A 21,811-nucleotide genomic window follows, 5' to 3' on the forward strand; every position below is an offset into this window, starting at 1 on the left:
TTTAGATTTTCTAGTTCTTTGGATGCAATGTTGGAGTTTTTCTCTTATTTGATGTGGGTGTTGATTGCTATAACTTTCCCAAGTCAGTAATGCTTTTGTTGTATCCCATAGGCTGGATCTTTATTTTCACATGTTTTATGAATGTTTAAATTCCATTCTTCATGGGAGGAAGAATGGCTCAGTGGTCAAGAGGATTGTTTGTTTTCCAAAATTGGATTCTATTCCTAGTACCCACATGTTGGCTCATCTGTAACTCCAGGTCCAAGGTATTTTAGGGCCACTTCTGGCCTCTGTGGGCATTGCACATACACGGTACAGAGACATAGATGCAGACAAAATACTCAAAAACATATAACAATAACAACAATAGTAATAATGAGTGAAAACTTTATTTCTTCCTTAGCGATAGGCATTCAAAGTAAGTTATTTGATTACTATCTGTTTATAGTTTCCAATGTTTTTCTTTCTCTTGATTTCTGACTTTTTGCATTATGATTAGAAAAAATATAACCAATACAATTTCAGTTTTTAAATTTACTGAGGCTGGTCTTATTTCATATTGTATAATCTATACTATCCTTAGCCTAAATTATTAAATCTACTCTAGATCATATCTGTATAGAGAAAAATATGTATTCTGTAGCTCTCAGAATGGGGTGTTCTATAGCTATCTGTTAAGTCCATTTGGTCTCAGCCAAAATTTAACTTTGTCACCTATTTCTTGATTCTCCATTTAGATGATCTATCTATGGCAGGAAGTCAAATGTTAATGCCTCCAATTATTATTGTATTAGAATCTATCTCTCCCTCTAGGCTTACTAAACTCTGAATTCAGATATTCAATGCATGTGTTCATCAGCTTTTTGTCACTGTACCAAAATACTAGAGATAACCTAAAATGAGGAGAAATTTATTTTGGCTCACAGTTTGCAAGGTTTCAGTCCATGGTGGGCTTGGCCCCGTTGCTTTGTGCATAGAATGAACCTGAACATTACAGTGAGAATGAATGGTGGAACAAACCATTCCACATTCTTGGCTAGAAAGCTAAATCTAGAGAAAATGAAGCAAAGGCCCCCAAATACCTTCAAGGACACCCCTGTTCTCTCTCTCTCTCTCTCTCTCTCTCTCTCTCTCTCTCTCTCTCTCTCTCTCACACACACACACACACACACACACACACACTGAACTAAGTTCCTCTAACTTTGTTCTATGTCCTAAAGACTCCGCCACCTTACAATAGCACATGAGCTAGAGAGAGCGCCTTCAACTAATGAGCCCGGATGTTAACGATCTGTTAAAATCCAAACCCCTTTATACACTATAAAATAACCGTCCTTTATTTTGTTTTTTTTTTTTTTTGCTGTTTTGGATTTTAAATCTATTTTGTTTCACATAAGTATGGCTGCTTCTCCTTTTGTGGAATTCCTTTAACATGAAATTTTTCTATCACATCCCTTCATTTTTAAGATATGTGCATTCTTAAAGATAAATTAGTTTATTGCAACCAACATATGATTGAGTCTTTTATTTTTATCTGTCTAGTTACTCTATGTGTTTTAATTTGATAATTTTCTCCATTTACACTCAAGGTCATTACTAATATATAAGATCTTACTATCAGTGTTATTTAGAGTTATTTTCTAATTGCATTGTAGTCTATTTTCCCCATGTCTCTCAGTCTTCCTTTGCGTTAAGCAAATTGTTCCAGTCATGTGTTTGATCCGCCACTTATAATATTTGGGTTTCCTATTTACTGATACGTACCTTGTGGCTAGTATGAAGCATATAAAAATCATTTATTTTCTAAATGTTAGCAACTTCATGTGGTTGTAAAGATAACAACAGAAGCAAAACAGTAAGAAAAAAGTATACTAATAAGAACACTCTCCATGTGCACTTGATTTCTCCTCAGGTTTTGAATCTTTGACACTCTACCTTGTGACTTTTATATTCCTCATCTTTTAGCATATTAATGTATTCATATTTTCATTTTTGCTTTAGTCTTCATGCTAAAGCTATGAATAATTTATGCACCATGCTTACTGAATTAGATAATTCTCAGTTTCTATAATTACTCTTCCTTGTGAGTTGGATGCCTTCCCATGTTGAATTTTCACTCATTAGTATCTTTTGCTTTAGTGTTTGCTTGTGTAAAAGGATCAGAAAGATCTGCTCTCAGTTTCTGCTTGGGAATGCCTTTATCCCTTCTTCCTCTTCTAGAAAAGATAACTCTACTGAGTATAATAAGCTCAGCTAACAGATTTTTAGTACTATGAAAATCTCGGCACCATTTGAGTCCTTGGTTGTAAGATAAGGGTAGACAAAGCTGAGTTAAATTTGACAAATGCCATTTGGCTTTTCTCTACCCGTATACTTGAACCCTTCTCAAGGGGTAGAAAATATTCTAGTGTTATTATGACTTTATATAAGCTGTCCACTCCTTTGCCATTCTCAGGTCTTTTCTTGGAACAACCAAATACCTTCTCTTTTCATACTGTCCAGAGTTTTCACAAGCTTTTTTCATTCCACCTATTTTCAAGTCACCTATCTTCAAGCTGATTACATATGTCTAGGTTACCCTGCTTTTTGTGTCTTCTATAGTATTGATATTGTTTTTTTTTCTTAATTTTGTTGAGTGAATTTTTCAGCTCAAGGATCTCTGTTCAATTTTTAATTACTCCCATCCTTTGTTATGTTTCCATATTAGATTATCAGCATGTTTCCTTAAGCTTTAAAAAACTGTTATGAATGCTCTGCCCTATTTAAGCTATATCCTATACTTATTACTATTTGATTAGTTTCTGGTACCTTATTTTCAATACTAAGTGAAGTTATGTTTTCCTGAAAGCCCTTGATGCTGTTGCATGTGGCATCACCTTGGCATTGAAGGATTAGTTATTTATAACAGCTTTAGTTGTGCCTATCTTAAAAGAAATTCTAAGCAGACTGCTTACTTTCTCAGAGCCTGAAGTTACTTCCATTACTTCAGCACTGGATAACACGCAGGCACAGATTTGCTGAGAGTCTGCTATGAATGCGTTGTCAACATTTTTAGGACTATATGGCAATCCACATGCTGTTTTGTCCCAAATAAACTACTGGAATTTCTTAAGAAGGAATAGGAGAGGGCCAGAGAGATGACTTGGTTGGGTGCTTGTCAACCTGAGTTCAACTCCCAGGTCCTATGTGGTGGAAGGAAAGAACTGACTCCAACAGATTGTCCTGTGAACTCTGTATATGTCCTGTGGCATGAGCATACCCATACACCTACACATACATGCACACAAAATTCATTTGAAAATATAACAATACTAGAGTCATGAAAGAAAAGAAAAGTACCAAAAAATAGTATGTTCCAACAAGTTACTCTCTGGGGCCAGGGTAGTTACTAACCTATCATTATACACTAGGATTCTGCATGGTTCCAGGAAATCTTGTAAATGGACCAGCCTCAGGTTTCTAGGTCATCATACCTGTAGTAATTTATACCATTATGTTGTGTCATACCCCAAACCCACAACCTAAGATCATCATAGCTCCAAGGTAGAACCAAAGGCCACACCTCTGTGATCCATCTATTATTGAGGTAGACACATGTTCCCAGATGGCTGCATCTCACTACAGGCAATGCTGTATGGAATAGATATCTGGCAGGCTCAGGCTATGCATCTTCACCAAGCATTAGAGCTATTCCAAATGTTTTGTCTACAAGTCTTTAGTAACTGCCCACAGTTAAGTTTCATCAGTCTAACTTTGATGACCAGGTTTTCTGCTTAGTGCCCCAATCTACCTCTAATGAATGGGCTCTTGAGCCTTGCTCTGCTGTCTGAGGGTAAGATTGTGTTGTGAAAGTAGGCTCCATTTTTCACTTAGGCTTATGACAAACTCACAGCCAGGACCTATCTCATCCTATGTAGGGGTGATCAGTTCCTTATCTCAGCCTGTGTTAGTCCAAACCACAGATTTGCCCTAGCTGGGATTCACATCTATGCCTAACACTATGGATTCTAAAGACCCATCTGAGAATACTGACTTGCAGATACTTGTGCTGACCAAGGTTGGGGGATAGGTAGTAGCTAAGCTGTTCTTCAATGCTTTTTGCTGCCCACTCCATTGGCTGCCACCACAGGATTAATTGGTTGTAGTAATTCTCAACTCAATAAACACTAACTGTGCTGCAAGCATGTTGGAGTGTACTCCAGCTTTTCTGGGGAAACCTAAGGAAATAAGTTGCACTGTGGGAGCCCAAGGCTGAATGGTATAAATGGAAGGTAATGGAGAGTGAGATACACAGGCCATTGGAAAGGACATTGCCCTGGGCAGAAGTTGACTACAGTGTCTCTCCTAACCCAGGCCTCCATAAGGAACTCAAAAGTGTCATGTGTCTCAGTTAGTAAATCTTGGAGAGAAACAGACATTGGAAGAGCTCAGTGTTAGGACTGTCTGCTCCTGTCACTCACAGCCTTGGCTTCCACTACAGATCCTGCTTTCACTAGCATGTCCATAAGACATGCATTTCCTAGATCTATATTCTCTGTTTCCATTCCTGGCTTCAGACTAGGGAAAGTGACTGCTGTTGGGTCAAATGGGTCACATTAAGGTGATCCATATTCTAATCATCAGTTGATTGTCATTGAGACCTGAGCTGAGAGAGCCACTGCCAGGCATATTCCCAACCTCTTGCTGTTATCATGCAAACTTCAGACCCACAGCTTTAAGGTTCATGCCCCGACCCCACATGTAGTACACATGGAGTAGCTCCAGAGAGACAAATGATTTGTAGCAGAAAATACCAAGGTAACTTTTGAAGCTCTAATCACTTTCTGTAAACTTGGGTTGTTCCTTTGACATGGCACTTTCTTTACTACTGCCAGGGCTCTTAGTTTACTCTCAAGGATACCTGTTGTAGAATGTTTGCAATAGATGTGAAAGAGAATATAAAATATCTGCCCCACCCAAAGGAAGAGATAAAACATTCAAAATATCCAAGAATCTTCCTGGGTACCTACTCTTTTCTGAGACATCACACTTAGTGCTGACTTCCCAGAGACAACTCCAGCAGCAACCCTAGCCGCTGAGGAGTTGGGAGCATACTGTAGTTTTCATTCTTATAACCAGTCTTCTACCTAGACTTCCACACGTGTTCCTTACACAGGCTTTATGATCATCCTTATTCATTTTGACATGATGACATTATGGGCTTTTTTATTGTGTTTGTTGCTTTCTGATTGCAAAAGTAATCTTTTCTTTTGGAACTGAACTTGGAAAATGCACAAAAGTATTTTTAAAAAACCCACAAACCTCAAGGGATAATAAAATATGTAAATATGAATATATAGTAACCAATGAATAACTCCTGGTAACATATTAGAATACAGTTTTTTCATTTTTTCTATATAGAAATATATATTTCTCATTGTCATATTGCTATCAGCCTACATACATAACTTTTCCTCCTTTATTATAAAACATGGCATGGTGTGGAAAGGTGTGGAAGATATATGTGCACCGAGTAACCAGGAAGTGAAAAGTAGACAACTTGTTTGTACCCATGGTCAGGTGAAGAAACCAACTGCTTTTCCTTATGATCACACTCCACTCACCACAGAGAATCCTCATTACCCCAATTCCCATTCTGTTCTGGATAGTTTCACAACTTACTAGTGTTGGTTAGTTGGTTGGTTGGTTGGTTTTGTTCTTTGATAGGATCTCACTCTATAGCTCAGACTGGCTTCAGACTCATGGCAATCCTCCTTACTCAGCCTCTCAAGTGCTAAAAATCACAAGTATGTACCACTACACTCTGCTAAAAGAAGTCACAGACCACTGCTAGCTAAATGCCTCCAGAAGAAAGAAAGCTAAGCTTTCCCAGTACTACTTTTGTCCTAAGCTTGGCTTTAGGGGGAAGTGAGAGCTAAGTTCCTACCTAAATTGTTGGAATGTGGGACAGAATTGTGGACACAATGCTAGGTGTGCAGAAGAGATGGGGCAAGCAAAGGATCAAGCCCCATGTCTGCCAGGGCTGGAGAGAGGCACACACCCATGAATGTAGAAACCTGCTTATTTCTTTAACACCTTTCAGCTCATGTGGTTTTTGTTGGTCACCTCCTCATCCCCATCACCACCAGTACCAAACTATCTAAGTCTCCTGTTCTAGAGTGTGGTGAAAATTTCACTACCTAGATCAAGTTGCTCTGCTGCCATCACCTCTGTTGATTTGCAATTCACCTTTGTTGAGGCTGCTTTGCTCTGTCTGGGTGGTTGTTGTTTGAGGGCTTTATTTGGTGGTAGTATTGCTATTGTTTCCAAATGTGGTCTGGCTATGCATCCCAAATTGCCCTGAGACCCCAGGTCTAATCAGTCCTCTGGCCTTTCTCTCTTCTGTAGTAGCTATAGTGGTACCTACCTGTCCAGGTCTGCTTTTTAGCCTCACTAATTATGATGCTATTATCACCTCTCCTATCCTCCCTTTCCTGGTGGGAATTTATTTTTAAAAACGAAACTAACAACAGGCTGGCTGGAGTTTCATCAGTCTTTGAGAGAGTGAATTTAGATGCACACATTAGATTTGCTCTTTCAATCAGGAAGTCTCCAAAGGAAATCCTGCCTCTCCCTTCCTTAGTTGTCTGAACTTGACTGTCAAATGGATGTCTCCCCTGGAAGCCCAGGGCCTAGAAGCAGTGCTTGCTCTGTCCAGCAAGAAGACAAACACTGAGGGAACATGAAGTTGTGAGGACACTGCTTCATCTTGAAGCATGATGATTGGAAGCCTAGATTTTTTTAAACCCACAAACCCTGGCTAGGCTTCCAGCGCTGCTACTTGCTCACCACAGGTGTTTGAGCTAGCCGCAATCAGGAGAGAAAGAGATGGCATTCAATTTTGACTCTGGCTGACCCAGAAGACTTCTGTGTAGCCAAGGTGCATGTTTTCTGCCTTGTATTTAATGGAGAACAGAAACTGCACCACATAACCTAAAACTGTGATCCAAAGAAAGAAGATTGTTAGGGACATTTTAACTCCCAGAGGTTTCTAGGCATAAGATCAATCTACTGTTACATGTGAGATCCACTTAGAGGCAAGCATCCCTTCCTTTGCCTCCCTTTGTGTTTCGACTGGGAGTTGTAGGGATTTTCAAAGTGCCTGTTCCTACATTGCTGCACTTGAATGAGTACTTCGGGCCACTCATGATTGTGCTGCTGGAATAGGGCTGCATTATCTGCTAGAGTAGGTTGCATCTGCCATTGGAAGGCTCCTCTGCCTGACGGAATACTTAGGCACTGCAAGTATATACTAATGTTGATGGAGGTCCATTTCTTTCTGTTTTTTCCTCTTTATTGTCTGAGAATTTCATACACGTATGTGATTTGATCGCATCTATCCCTATTCTGACTGCTAATTCCTCAGCTGACCCCATCAATACTATTCACTTTCATTATCACATACTCTTTTTTAAACCCATAAAGTCCACTTGGTATTGCCTGTATGTGCATGTGTAAGGCTTACACAAGTCTTGTGCATATAATCACAGCTACTGTGAGTTCGTGTGAGTGACTGCCCTGTTATGTCTGGAAAACTCTGTTTCACTGTAATCATGTATTACCTTTCCTCTTACAGTCTTCCATTCTGGGGTTTGGAGGAAGGAGTGTGATATAGATGTTCCATTTAAGTCTAAGTACTCACAGTCTCGTATTCTGTCCATGTTAACCAGTTGTATGTCTCTGTGTTCATCACCATCTATTACAAAAAGAAGCTTCTCTACTGAGGGTTAAGGAATATACTAATCTATGAGAATAAATATAGATTAGGGAACCATTTAAAACTATGCCTACCCAGCAGACTAATTAGTGGTAGGTTCTTCCCCAGGATCTACAGCATTGCCAGCCATGAGGTTTTGGACCAATTATTAACAGTACTGGGGTAGTTTTGCCTTATAAAAAAAGGCCTTAAATTCAATCAGTAAGTAGTTGTCCCACACTATAACATCTGTGTTACTATTGTACCAGTTGACATATCTTGCCAGGCCTCTTACTGCTGAAGCTCACAGTGATCACAGCTGAGTGAGATTACTGATTCCTTTTCTCCTCTAGTAGCATGCAGAGCACCTCATAGCTTATGAATGCTAGTCAGTAGAGATGCTGCTTCCAGGTCAGTACCAGCTTGATTTCTCCAGGTTCTATAACTCAGGTATATAGTATCTTTAAGAATTGGGTCTTACCATCCACTTCTGAAGAGTAACCAAGAGTAATGGGGATTACCAGTGGTTATTGAGAGTCTGTAGGACCCCACAAATCAAAAAGAAGTAGCCCATGTCTGACACTAGGCTTTTATTTGATAGCCTATGAAACACACACACACACACACACACACACACACACACACACACACATATATATATATATATATATATATATATATATATATATATATATAATTTCCCCCATTATAGGGTAACTCAATTTAAATTCCATATGTGTATGCACTTTACTAATTTTTACAGTAGTAAGTTTCCATATAGTTTATTCAAAGTTCTTTGATGTTAGTTGTCCCTTCCCATACCTCCTCTGCTACCTTGCCCTTCATATCTCACCTTATTCAAATGTTTTTGATTAACTATCTATTCCTTGCTTTTACTTTGCATCAACTGTGTTCTATCTATCTATTATCTATCTACTAAGGAGTCATGGGAGAGGCTATCCAAGCCTCTCCCATGACTCCTTAGTAGTTTCCTAACTTCTATAGGTAAATGGAAGTCCATTCCTTAATAATTTCATCATTAAAACTTTTCAATACATGAAGTTACAGAGGATTCCTAAGAAACAAAAAACAAAAACAAACAAACCTTTCATTCTCTGTAAAGAAGCCCAATGCCTGGCTTTCACAATCTCACCATAGAGTAGGGCAAGTTTCTGAACCTGAGAAATGTGCATATATCAGGACTTTTCAAACCTCCAATGTTTAAAGGAGTATTTTTTGCACTCTCACACCTATAATCCCAGAATTATAGAGGTAGAGGCTGGAAGATCAGAATTCAAGGTCATCCTCAGCTACGTAGTGGATTCAGGAAGTTTGAGGACAGTCTGGGACCCATAAGAACTTGTTTCTGCAAAACTTCTATAGAATAGTATTCAGAGTTATCAAGAAGCTAAGCGAGTAGGCATGAAGAATTGTGAGTTCTAGAAAATCACAGTCCTCCTCTGTCTCAGCCTGATGAACTTTCTCCAAGGACAAATGGGAATTTGATGAGCTACCCAAGTAGAGCAACAATGAGCTAGCTTGCTAGTGGAGCCAATGTCATCAGAATAGCAAAGAATGCTTGGGCTTAAAAGAGAATTGCTGGCCTGTTTATTTTAAATGGATATGTATTATTTCTAAAATAGTCCAGCTAGTCGTTTTCTTATTGCCATATTTAAATATGTATATTTTATCTTGAAATGATTGGAACTCCCTTGACACACCTTGTCTGTGCTTTCACTGTAATGCTTTTCCAATTCAAGGCTTATTTTCCACATCATAATCTAGAAACTTAGTACCTGCTCCATGTGGATTTGGGAGTGAAGTAAACCCATGTCCACATCTTGCTTTGGTACTAAATAGCTGTGTGACTTTGGGCAACTTAGTTAATCTCTCTGGGCCTCTATATCTTCATCTGAAAAGTAAGGTCTGTAATAGTCCCTACCTCGTAGATAGCTATTTGTAAGGACAGAGTGAGAACAAATTTTTAAGGCCCTCTATTTAGTCCTGAGAGCAAAATTAATTACCAGTAAATTTACCAGTGTAGGTTTTGTTGTTATTTCAAATAATATATGTATAGACTATACTTCTATAATATATCATCCACTGGAAATAGTTGTCCTTGATAGGTGGTCACTAAATGTTTCTTGTAGTGAGTTGAACGCATCCAAATGTTTTTGCTTTGATTCAAGGAGTGAATATTCCCCTTCCATTGGGCTGCTGGGTGAACACAGTAGACAACTTATAGTTCAAAGATTAAAAACAAGAGACAGTGCTTGATACAGAAGAAAAAAATAACCACTCCCCATTATGCAAACTTCCCCCATCCTTTGAGACATGGCTGCTGCTAGATGCTTGTGTGCTTGTCAGGGAGACAAGGCTCTATTGACTACCTACTTGAAGTTGTGAAGCTTTTGCCAATGTGTACATCAGGATGAGGTTATTTTAATTGCTGTGTCTAAAGGAACTGGATCATGCATTTCACACACCCAGAAACAATGAACTCCCTGATATGTAAAACTGTCAAGGAATCTCGTGCCCACACTAGCCCCAAAACCTTAATACCCTGTCAGGGTCTAGTACAGTGGGGACTGCAGCTCAGGATGTGGCTGAGAGGAGGCACATGCTTGGCTGGTTTTACTCTCACCTCAGCATATCTACACACTAGTTCCTGTAAGCCATGGTTAAATTGTGTGTTCTGTTATGAGGGTCAGGCAGGGGTGGGAGGGATCTGAAGGTGCCAAAGTCATTGTCAATGAGCCAGCTATCTGACTTTAGTTTTATTCCTGCTTCCAACAAGTCAATATTACTTAAGGCAGGACATCACTCATATGAGATCTTTTTATGAGTATTAAGTATCCTCTCAAATCATCCAAAATGCATTTTTTTAAAAAAAACATTGGTACTCTAGAGGGGAAGAGATGTCACACAGTAAGTATGTTTTCTGTGGAGAGACACCATACCTTCCAACTGATCTTCAAGCTAAAAGCACAAGATATTTGATTTGGTTTTGCTTTCCTGAGACCAGTTGATGTATATAACCACAACACTTAAAGAATCCAATTAGTTGGTCAGGACAGTGACAAAATCAGTCAGAAGCCTTTTGTGGCCAAACAGCTAGCTGATGGATTGTTCAATCGGTTGTTGTAGACCCATGTAGACAAAGCCTGCAAGCTTGGGGAAGCCAGGCCTCCCCATGTCAGCCTCGGGCGACAGCCCACCACATCCCGCCAGGCCATGGGGAGTGAGTCCTTCCTGCCCGGCAGCTCCTTTGCTCATGAGCTGGCCCGAGTCACCTCCTCGTACAGCACCTCAGAGGCAGCCCCCTGGGGCAGCTGGGATCCGAAGGCCTGGAGGCAGGTGCCTGCTCCACTACTGCCTAGCTGCGATGCTGCAGGTAAGTCAATTCCCCCGTGCCTCGCTTTCCTCATCTGTCAACTGGGACACAATCCCCTGCTCAGCCTGCCCGCCTGCCTCACAGGGTTTAGGAGGATCTCAGGAGGTGACAGCTCTGAAAAATAGGCCCTTTGCAACCCACAGGGCTCTGTACAACTGTGAAGGATTTCTACTACTTTCTAGCTTACTTTTTTCTTAGCATTCTTTGGCAAAGTGAGGAAGTCAAGCAAGCAGAGTAGTCCAAGCACCTTGGCCTTGCCTCTCTCCCATTGACACCCACTGTCTAACACCTCATTTGCTTCTATGCCTGCCTGCCTTCCTGCCTGACCCTGTGTCCAGGATGGCAGGCTGTACCTCCAAATCTCCTACCCAGTGCCTGTCTGTCTGATACCCAGTGAGAATTTAGGAAATTTAAGAACTTCATCACCTGACAGTGTTCTGCTACAGGCTCCACATCCCATTTCATTCTTTGGCTTTACTGGGGAGTCATGCTCCAGAAGGGAGCATCTGGGTCACCCAACTAAAGGATGGGCAGTCCAGGGGAACATGATTCACTGTCTATGCCAAGCCTATCAAAGCTATCTATGAGTTTGGCTCAACCTTTGTCAATTCTAGAATCTAGAAGGAATGACTTGGCATACCTCAGAGTCCCATTAGTGGCCATGAGAGCAAGGGGATGGATACCAGCCTTGGCAGATTTCATTTAAACCATAGACTTATTGTTCTGAGACATGAAATATCAATGCCCACAGGATGTCTGCCCTGTCTGTATAGAAACCTGTAGAAGATGGTCATCAAGCTGAAAGGACCTCCGGAGATTCTGGCCTTTAATGGAAATTCTGCTTTAGAACTCACAGTTTTGTTCTCTTTATCCCGTGTGCCCTGGCCTGGAAGAACAAGCCGTGCTTTCCTGTCAAGGGCTATTGATTTCTCTCTCCCTAAAAGTCACAGCACTCCTTAGCTTCCCCCCTTTCAGCTGAAACCAGAAGAATCTTGTCCAGCCCAAAGCTCCCAGGGAAACTGAATTATCAAAATCTCAGGAGACTCCATCCACTCTAAATGTCATGTTTTCACCCAGCCCTGCCCAGCTCTTCCTTCAGAAGCCATGTGAAAAGATTGCTGCTAGCTTGCCTGGAGAATTCCTAAGCCCAACACCACAAATTCTGTGCTTAGTCCAGTGTCTTTCATGCTGGAGTGAAGGCTCAGGGAGGTCTCTGCACTCTGAGATTTAGGTCTGCATTCCCTTTCAGTCCGTTGTCACTGCAGCTAGTGGGTCAGAGTGAGCCAGAGGTTTCAGGTACTGAAGAGGCAGAAGAAAGACAGGTCTCCTCTGCCTAAGTATCATCCCTAACATTTAAAGCAAACACTGCAGGGATTGGCCAGCCCTGAAACTGCCAAAACTAGGTAGGAGGGTCTTATAGAGGCCTTGGTCAAGAGCAATGAGAGCCCTAAGGTACAGATGAGCTACACAAAGCTCTGTCATTTACTTGTGATGACATTTCTTTTGTGAAGCCCCCATGATGGCTTCAGAAAGCTCTAAGGGTAGTGCCAGCACTTTGAGTGAAGCTTGCAGCAATTTATGCAAAGGGGCAAGGAATGACCTCAACAGGTCAACACCACATTGGGTCTCATTTGATAAAGAAGTGGTATGGCATATGTGGTTATAGTGTGACCTGAAGACTCTACTTATGCCTGTCCACTGAATGTCCCTTCACTTTGCCATATTCCCTTTAGAAGACAACCTACCTTCAATGACTGACTTGTGTCTTGCTCATTCCCCTGCCTACTGTAAGCTCCACACTGATAGAGACATTCAGTAATAACCACATGGTGGGGGCAGTCTGGCCTTGAGCATAGCAGCCATAAATATTTATCAATTGCCTGCTGAAGGGACTGGTTGAGTTACTCTTTAAGCCTTATCTTCCCATGTAGTGCTCAGGCATATAGGATTGGGGGACTTCAGAGTGATGAGCATGGGGTAGTTGCTTTTAAGTCCAGCTTCGCAAGTCCACAAAAGAAAGCGCTTTTCCTTGTGTGGTAATAGACAAACTATGCCAAAGCTCATTAACCCTTGGAACAAATAGCTGAGTACCTTCTGTAGCCTAATGGGCTGGCTTCCATAGGGGACACTCAAAGGGCAGTGCCTGCAGCAAGAGCTGGTGGGTGGGAGGTGCCTTGTTTTAAAAAAAGCTCCTCTCTTCCTCCTTTCCCTTCCTTTCCCCTTCTTCCTCCTTTTTCTTCATTCTTCTTCATCACCTCCCTGCCCTTTTCCTTTCCTCTCCTGGCCCCCATATCTCCCATCTCCTCTCCTCCTCCCCAGTTCATCAGGGTCTCTTTCCCTTTCCCCCACTCTCTTCATTCCTTTCCTCTCTCAGCTCTTTCTTCCCTATCATTCTCTTCTTCCCTCCTTCAATACTCTTATTTCTCTAGAAGATCACAAGCTATGTAACTTTTGTCCGAATCAGGCCACAACCCAGGGACCTTTTGTGGGACATACATCTAAACCCTGCTGGCTTCCATGACCCTACCCTCACACTGGAGAGAGCAGGGTACCTTTGTGTACCTGTTGGGTACCTGATTTTTCCCTCTTTGAGAATGAGACAGGACCACAGCTGTGGCACAGAGGGCCACAGGAGACACTAAGGGCTAGCTGGATCTGATGTAGCACAAGCTCACTTCTGGCAGGCTCTGTGCCAAGATCTGTGCTGCTAATAAGCCATGGCAGTGTTGAGGCATCCCAGACCTTTTGCCTCTCTCTGCTTGGCACATAAGCTAAAGGCACTAGCATCTTAAAAGCCCCAGAGACAAGTGGCAATTTACAGATTCTTGAGTATTAGCATGAAGCTTCCAGAAAGGCAGGGCCTGTTGGTGAATGTGGCTAAATGTGGCCAGGAAAGGGTGTTACAGAGGAAGAGCTGGGGCTTTAGTTACCTGAGACTTTCTGCTGGCCCTGTTCCTAGGCTTCCTAGCTTAGCCACAAAGTGAGAAACAGTCTTGAGCTCCCACAAAGCCTGCTAGTCAGTGTCCCATACAATTGCAGTTCTGGAAATTTGACTCATGTAATGACCCCTCCATATGTGCTTAGAAAAAGCCTCCAGACCTGGGCTATCCCTCACAAGAGGGACTGTCACTAAGCAGCAATTCTCAGCCACCATTTCCTCCTGGTCACTGAAACCATTTGTCATTTCCTGTTTTCTCCATTTTCCTATGGCTCTAATTGTCAGTGTCAAAAGGCAACAACTGTTTTCTTGGGGCTTATCTTTGTAGCACATTGATTCAGAACAAAGGATGGGAGCCTTCTCTGCAAAACAAAGGAAGCAGCCTCCTCTGGAGGCCTGAAGAGGATGCCTGGCGCCCTCTGCCAGGGACAACAGGACCCTGGTGGGAGCAATGGGCTTCAGGGCAAAGAGCCAGCTCATGGAGGACATGCAGACCCAGGGGTCTTATGGAGCTGGCTGTCAGCACCCAGACAAGCATGGGAGCCCTGTTAGGCCCTAGCCAAACTTTTCCTAGACACTCCAGAGGCTCTAGAATGTATGCTTCCCTGGACAGAGACTTCCCTGCACCCTATTTGTCCTTGTGAACCTGGCCCAGGTCTACAATGCTCTCCCTTATTTGATAGGCCAGGTGCACAAGGGTCCCATCCTTCGACTGCTGCCTCAAGTCAGCCTTTCTTTCTGTGGACCATGCTGCTGGACACACTCTGCCTGGCCATCTTCTCCTTTGTATTTTTCTGCCCTACCCTGAATTCTGTTGGGTCACACTCTTAGCCCCCATCTGCCCCTGCCCTTAGCCCCAGACAACACTGATACTTGAAAACTAATGAAGCAGACAGGGATGGTATTCAGATGGGCATGGACATCAGTGGTCTATAGGCAGGAGTGAGTGGAACACTGGGTCCACAGTCAAGAGGCATTGTACTTGCTAGCCAGGTTGCTGTGGGCTGTCAACCTCTTTTGAGCCTCACATGTCGCAGCAGCAGTAATCTGGAGACCTGTTATCCCTAGGGAAAAAAAAAAAACAGAACTGAAAGAGCCATCTTTAGAAATGGTCACCCACCCAGAAACTCTTCAGCCAAATTCAGATGGACTGGCCTGGGCTTGTCACATGACCCCTGCCTCTAAGTTATGGCCTCATGACAGGAAACAGTGGGTGTGAAGTGCTCAGGACAGTAAGACAGATCCACCCCACCCAATTCCCTCTAGACCCAGTGCTTTACTAGGAGAGAGTAGCTCTGCTGGTCTGCTGAGATGGAGCCTCCCTCCCTGCAGCACATTCCAAAAGCCCCAGTCCTAGAGGAGGCAAGAGCACCACAGGAAGCTGCCTAAGGGCACAGTAGAAAAGCAAAGCCCAGTCTGGGGAAATCTCTTATGCTGTAGTCTCCTCTGTGCCATGTGTTTGTCCTCTCGGCCTTGGCAGGGACTAAGGCCAGGAGCTGCTGCCAGGCTTGTGAACTGGGCACACTCCCAAGCACTGGCCTTCCACCCCACCCACTGCCACACCAGCCCTTCTCAGTGCAGAGAAGGGATTCTGGGAGAATTTTAGTGGAGAAACTGGCCCTACACACAAGCATCCCATATCCTAAGATCCAATCTGGCACCTGGGGTCACCAGGCCAGCAGGTGACCTAAGGGCGTGTGCTTCCTGGCAGCTGCCTTTCATGGTTGGTATACTTGCAACAGACTATTTAAGAAGAGGAGAGGGATGGAGGTGGTAGCAGGTGGTAAGAGAAGCTGAGTCCTAACCTGTCACAGTCAGGCCCTAACAACATGAGGGGCTCAGAGTAAGCTACAGCCACTGTGTCTGGCCTTTAGGCTTCATAGGTAGCCTGCTTATATTTTTCCCATGGTTTGGAATTCCCTGATTCCAAACTGAGTATGAGGCCTGTGACCCTGAAGTAGGGCCCCTACCCCCTGAACACGTAGTATACTTGGAGATGAAGACAGGAAGTTCCTCCCACTCTCTACCCTGAATCAGGTCAAGAAGAAGGGAAATGGACAGTGAATATATAGCTATTTCTGGTGTGGAATGGTGTGTCCATCTGACCAAGTGACTATCTAGGAACATCTGCACCAAGATTCAGCACTTACTCCATGACAGTCCTGTAGAAACTGGGCTCTGCTCCAGCCCTAGCACTCCAGCTCACCAGCCATCCCTTAACTGGATAATTTGAAGTATTTATCCCTGTCTGCAACTGCTTACCATCCTCTGGATATAGCTATTTTATCTGAAGCTCCCAGAGTGACATGCCTAGATGCCGTTAGTACTGTGGGTATGGTTTGGCCAAGTCAGAGTAGTATAAGACTGTCACCTCCCTCCTTCTACATCTTTGCTTCTAATAATGCAGCCTAATGTTCCATTTGCTCTTTTGGCAACCATATCTCACCACTGACCCATCCTGAGCAGACAGACATCCAGAATGTCTGTGTACTCTTGCTATTACACTCTCCTGCCCCATCCTATGCTTTTGCAGTTGGTTTCCTTAATCCACATGCAGACTCTTTTGTGTCTACTTGTGTGGTCTTGCTGGGAGGGTGGGGCATGCATGCCAGTGTGTGTTGATGTGTCCACTCATGCTTTTGCTGCACCAAAGTCAAGTCTGAGGTCCCTACACAGCAATCCAAGGCTGGTGTTTCATGGTATCTGTAATCTAATATGGTCTTTCCATCTTCTGTTTAGCAAGAGAAGCAGAGATCAGATCCTATGGCAATGACCCCTAAACAGCAGAATTCGTGTATTGCCCAGCACATGACTCAATTTCAAGGTAAGCAAAAAAGATCAGTGTTCCCAACAGAGCCAGTGAGGTGGAAGGTTGGTTCATTTCTGCCTACAGTTTCTGCATGTGATGTTAGAGGGACAGGGAGAAGTCTGAAAGTCACATTAGTGGTGGGTGCCCAAGATAAGGGTCTGAGTGTAATTTGCCTCCCTCTAAGAGCACAATCTATCCCAATGGGAGGCCTGCTCATATGGTTTCAGTATCACTTTAATTGAACAGATTGAATAAACTGAGTCTAATCCCTTAAAGGTTTGGACTGCAGCCCTTTAATACAGTTCCTCATGTAGTGAATGGGATTTTTAAAATCCCCTGTTCTGTTGTTATTGTTGTTGCTCATTGTTATATGGAGATAGATAGGGTCTCACTCTGTAGCTCTGGCAGCTCTTAAACTCCAGCTGTCATTATGCCTCAGCCTCTCAATCTGTTTGGCTTACAAAAGTACACCATCATCACCCCACCTTAACTGAAAATCAGGTCCCTTTAGACCTTGCCCCCCCATCCAACATACATGTTCTAATTTATTTCTAATGGGTTTTATGGCCATTATCTATGGAAGGTATGGAGAATGAAAAGGGAGTTGGAGACACTCTGCTGTAGATATTAGTTATGGTAGGCAGAGTTACTCCCACAGCCTCCACAAATAACTAAGGATTCTTATCCCATATCACAGCTATGAATATCATTGATATTTATTGGCAGTAGTCAGAAACACTCAGCTCCTGCTTCATGGAGCTCACAGATGCACCAAGACAACCTGAGTTAAACAACTCTTCAAACCAATGCAATGATATGTAAGCCATGGTCCTAGAGAAGCTGTGTTCTGCACTTGTTGGCTGGCCCTCACACTGGTAGGCCACACCTTTATTTCAGCCCTGTGTTACCTCCTTAGTTGTTCCTCAATTCTTGTGCAAAATACCATGCCCAGTTTGATCTAGTAGCTGCCAGATCTGTGCCCCACCCACACCCACACCACCTGAGTCAGCAGAAACAGAATTCGGGGGACTATCCTTCAGAACTGGAACTATAACCTAGGTGGAAACACTTGCTCCATGCTACAGAAAAATCCTAGGCATGGTTACAAGTAAAGGGAGAAAATCTATTCATAGTACCAAGCACAGGTTATCGAAGACACCAGGACAGAGACACCCTCACTGACCTTGAGAAAAGTCCACCACCAACACCAGCCTCAGTTCCCACTCTACAGAAGTCTCAGTAAATATGGGTCACTGTGGGCTGCCACTATAATGAAGAGCAATGTATCTCCACCCTAAAGCACTGAGGGTCTCACCTTTCATCTGCTTCTGTTTCTCCACCACAGACAGCCCAGGTCATGAGACTTCTGAGTCCTCCCTCTTTAGAAAGGACCTCCCTCCACTGTACTTCAGACTGGAACTATGTGAGCCTCTAGTCTGAATGCTGACAATGCCTAGGCTGTGGGACTTTGGAGGGAACAGAATTCTGTCCTCACTCCTGTGTATTACATTTATCAGAGGGAAAACCTAAAGCAAATCCTATCCTCTGTTGTCTAAGAGGCTGAGCTTTCTTCCCCAGGCCTTCCCTCACCTCTGCCTGCCTTCTACAAAATAAGAATACCTGTTGAGGAATGGATGGTGTCAGAATATTAGAGTAAATGTAGTCATAGCACCTGCCCTCACAGAGCCTCTAATATACACGAAGGGACAGTCAATTCAGTTGGCATTTCAAGTCCAGAATTATTTGCTCTTTGTAGAGCAGTGGTTCTCAACCTGTGGATCAAGACTTTTTTGGGGGGTTGACCTATTCTTTCACAGGGTGTACATATCAGCTATTATGCATATGAGATGTTTATGTTATGATTCTTAACAGTATCAAAATAACAGCTATGAAGTAGCAGTGAAAATAATTTATGGTTGAGGTTCACTACACGAGGAACTGTATTGAAGGGTTGTAGCATCAGGAAAGTTGAGAACAACTGTTGTAGAGGATGCTGTGAGTACACAAGATCTTCCACGCTACAGGCAAAGGAGTAAGGCAAGTTGGAAGGGACTGGAAGAGATAGTCAAGGGTATGAATGAAGACAACATTGGGCCGGCAGCTCTGGCTCAGTGACCACAGCCCAAATTGAGGACACCTTTGGAACTAATCCTTATTATGTCTCTTTCCATGCAGCAGTACAAGAACAAGTCATCTCCAAGTATAACCAGACTAAGACGAGACCACCATCTAACCAGCAAAAGATGACACCGAAAACTGAGCTCCTTCAGGACAATCTGATTCCAAGAATATTACCACCCATGAGTCACACATGTATTTTGTCGTCAACTCTGAAGAAGCAGCAAGTCAACACCGGCCTTCCATTTCCCATCTCCTCAGGCTTGGGTCAGGATCCCCTGAATAGTCTTGGCTCTGTCTGTCCCAAAGCCAAGGCCATGCCCTTAGAAGTGCCCCTGCCCAAGCTCTGTATCAGCCCCCTGGGCAGCCAATCCTTGATTCCCCACCAACTCAGCCTCCCCAGTGTGCCAGTGATGTCTTCAGTGTTCAGTAATGCAGTCTGGACAGTGGTAGCTGCAGCTGTAGCCACGCCAGTTTCAAACAAATCACCCCTGAGCCAAGTAGATAATAGCATTCTGCCGCATTTTGATAGCAACTCCATCATCTTTGTCAAGGCACCCATGAGTAAACCCCCAACAACCCTAGCATCTCCATCTCAGAAGGTTGTGGTCCAGGCCAATCAGATGGCTCGGGAGCCAGGCCTGGCCAGAAGGTGTGTGCTGCTCTGGCCAGCCCCAGATTCAGCCTATTGGGCAATCAGAGCCTTGTGCAGAGCCCAGCACAGGGGCCTGTGCCTGTATTGAGCACTAAGTCCCTCCAACAGAGCATGACCAGCTGCTCTCCCATGAGTCCTATTCAGGGGCTAGAGCATCCAAGCTATGCAGCTCCTACTGCTGCTATTAGCCAGTCCCTAGGTACATTGATTAGAGTGGGCACACTCCCTGAGCTACAGGACAATGTCTTGCCTCAGACATGGTCCCCAGTAGATGGTTTGATTTCACCATCATCTGCAGGCAGTGAGGTGGATCTCATGGAAGAGCTTTCGGAAGGCTCCAGTGTGGCCCCAGATGAAGACTGGGTGTGCAACTTGCGGCTGATAGATGACATTTTGGAATAGCATGCTGCTGTCCAAAATGCTACAGCCCAGAGTGCTGACCAAGTCACCTAGGGTGCTGAGGAGCTGTAAAAATCGGAGTAGGATGCTCCTGAAAAGCCCCATGTTGTCACTCAAAGGAGTGGCCTGAATCTGCACCCAGCTTGAAACTGGCCCCAGACACCCACACTAGGGTCCTAATCTGAATCCTGTCAGCCCTGCCCGTCCCTCTATCTACCTAATAAATAAAAAGCTGGTGATTTTTCAAGCTACTTGTACATATTTGAAAATTTTGTAAATGGTTTTCCTAATCATAAATGACAGAAGTATTTATACTTGGTTTTGTGGCTTTGTAAATAAAGTGGCAGCTTTGGTTTCGATAGAGTTGTGTTTATTATACATTGTTCCAAATATGCAGACTGTGTTGTTCGCTCCAGTGATAACCTTGTTAAACCAGGTGGCTGAGTCACTGAGGTTTTCATGCCACAAGAAACATGGATGTGACCAAGGGGTGTTGTGCAAACTGACAAATGCCAAATAGAAAGCCACTTGGTCATTAATTTCCACTCCATTACAAACTGTACTATCCAGTGTGACGCTTAATCTTTCACAAGCCTTTAAGTCTCAGCTAGTTCTTTCCTAATGAACATTTACAGCAAAAGTCATGGTGTGGTTAAGTGTCCCACAGAGACACTCATGGGAGGCCAAGAGCGTCCTTTAGGTTTGGTTAAGAGAGGTGCAGAAATAGCCTGTGAGCTGAGCACTGTGTGGACTGGCCACCATGAAGAACTAGAGCGTTCCCTTCCCTTTGTCACCTATGGTGACCTTCAGCCGCAGAGAAATCCCCCGCTTTAGACAGCTTTGGTGCACCATCATAGAGTGATGCTTTAAAGTCTGCTTTAAACCATTTGGATGTGAATCTCTGTGGCTTGGGGGGAAAGTCTGTAAACATTAATGGTTGATTTGGGGTTTGTCTTTAATGGCTTCTATTTGCAGTTCTTGTCATGTATATTTAAGTGTCTGTTAGAGAAACTCCACAGCCACTGTCCTGTAAACTTTGCTCAGTGTCCAGATCTTGTGTAATCACAGTTTAATTGACACCCTGTATTTCGATTCGACATTTGAGATCTGGCATCTGTTTTGAGCCAGTGTTTTTTGTTGGCTTTTCTTTTGTTTTCTTTTTCTTTTTTCCTTTTTTCTTTGTTCTGTAATAAACAGCCAGGAGAAAAGTGTTTCTGTGTTTTCATTTTCTTCAGGAAGCATCTAGTCCCTACAAACCCAAGTCAGTTCTGACTTTGGTGCCCTCAGAGGCTGCTTCTCTCCTATGCATTGCAAAAATTGCTGCAGCAGAGTCACTTGTGCATGTGTGCTTGCCTGTGACAAATTTCACAGCATGTGCTGTGGATGTTTTATTAGGGCCCAGAAGAAAGTCAGTTTGATCCCAGCCCTTCATTTTATAGAGACAAAAACAGGGAACAGGCAGCCACTTTGGAAATCCCACGCTAGGGAAAGAGGTAGAAAAACACACTCCAAAATCCCGGGGCTCCCCACTACCACCCTTCTACCTTTTCGGGAGCACACACTTTATGTCCCTGGCTAGACCCTGCTGCAGCACTACAATATGGGCTAACTGTGGCTCCAAACAGAACTGAGCTCCTTGCGCCATCCACTTGAAATGAGGAGGTGACCCATGGGCGGTGGGGGAGATACTGCAGACAACAAACCAGATAGAGCCACATCTCGCAGAAAGGGCACATATGCATAGAGGTTTGGTAGGGACTGAC

At 43.4% G+C, this 21,811-nt stretch overlaps 1 protein-coding gene across 5 annotated transcripts in view; it reads left to right on the forward strand.

Annotated features, from left to right (window-relative positions):
• Mamld1 (mastermind like domain containing 1) overlaps positions 1 to 19,165 on the forward strand; it is a 112,873-nt gene extending 93,708 nt beyond the window's left edge. For all 5 annotated transcript variants that reach the window (XM_076918854.1, XM_034485770.2, XM_076918856.1 and 2 more), the window contains 3 exons: positions 10,883 to 11,129; positions 16,807 to 16,891; positions 19,052 to 19,165. In XM_076918854.1, the coding sequence (XP_076774969.1) occupies positions 10,883 to 11,129; positions 16,807 to 16,847 (288 nt within the window). In that variant the 3' untranslated portion in view covers positions 16,848 to 16,891; positions 19,052 to 19,165. The remainder of the gene's footprint in view (positions 1 to 10,882; positions 11,130 to 16,806; positions 16,892 to 19,051) is intronic.
• Positions 19,166 to 21,811: the final 2,646 nt, after the last annotated feature.

This window comes from Arvicanthis niloticus, chromosome X, assembly GCF_011762505.2.
Source record: "Arvicanthis niloticus isolate mArvNil1 chromosome X, mArvNil1.pat.X, whole genome shotgun sequence".
NCBI lineage: Eukaryota > Metazoa > Chordata > Mammalia > Rodentia > Muridae > Arvicanthis > Arvicanthis niloticus.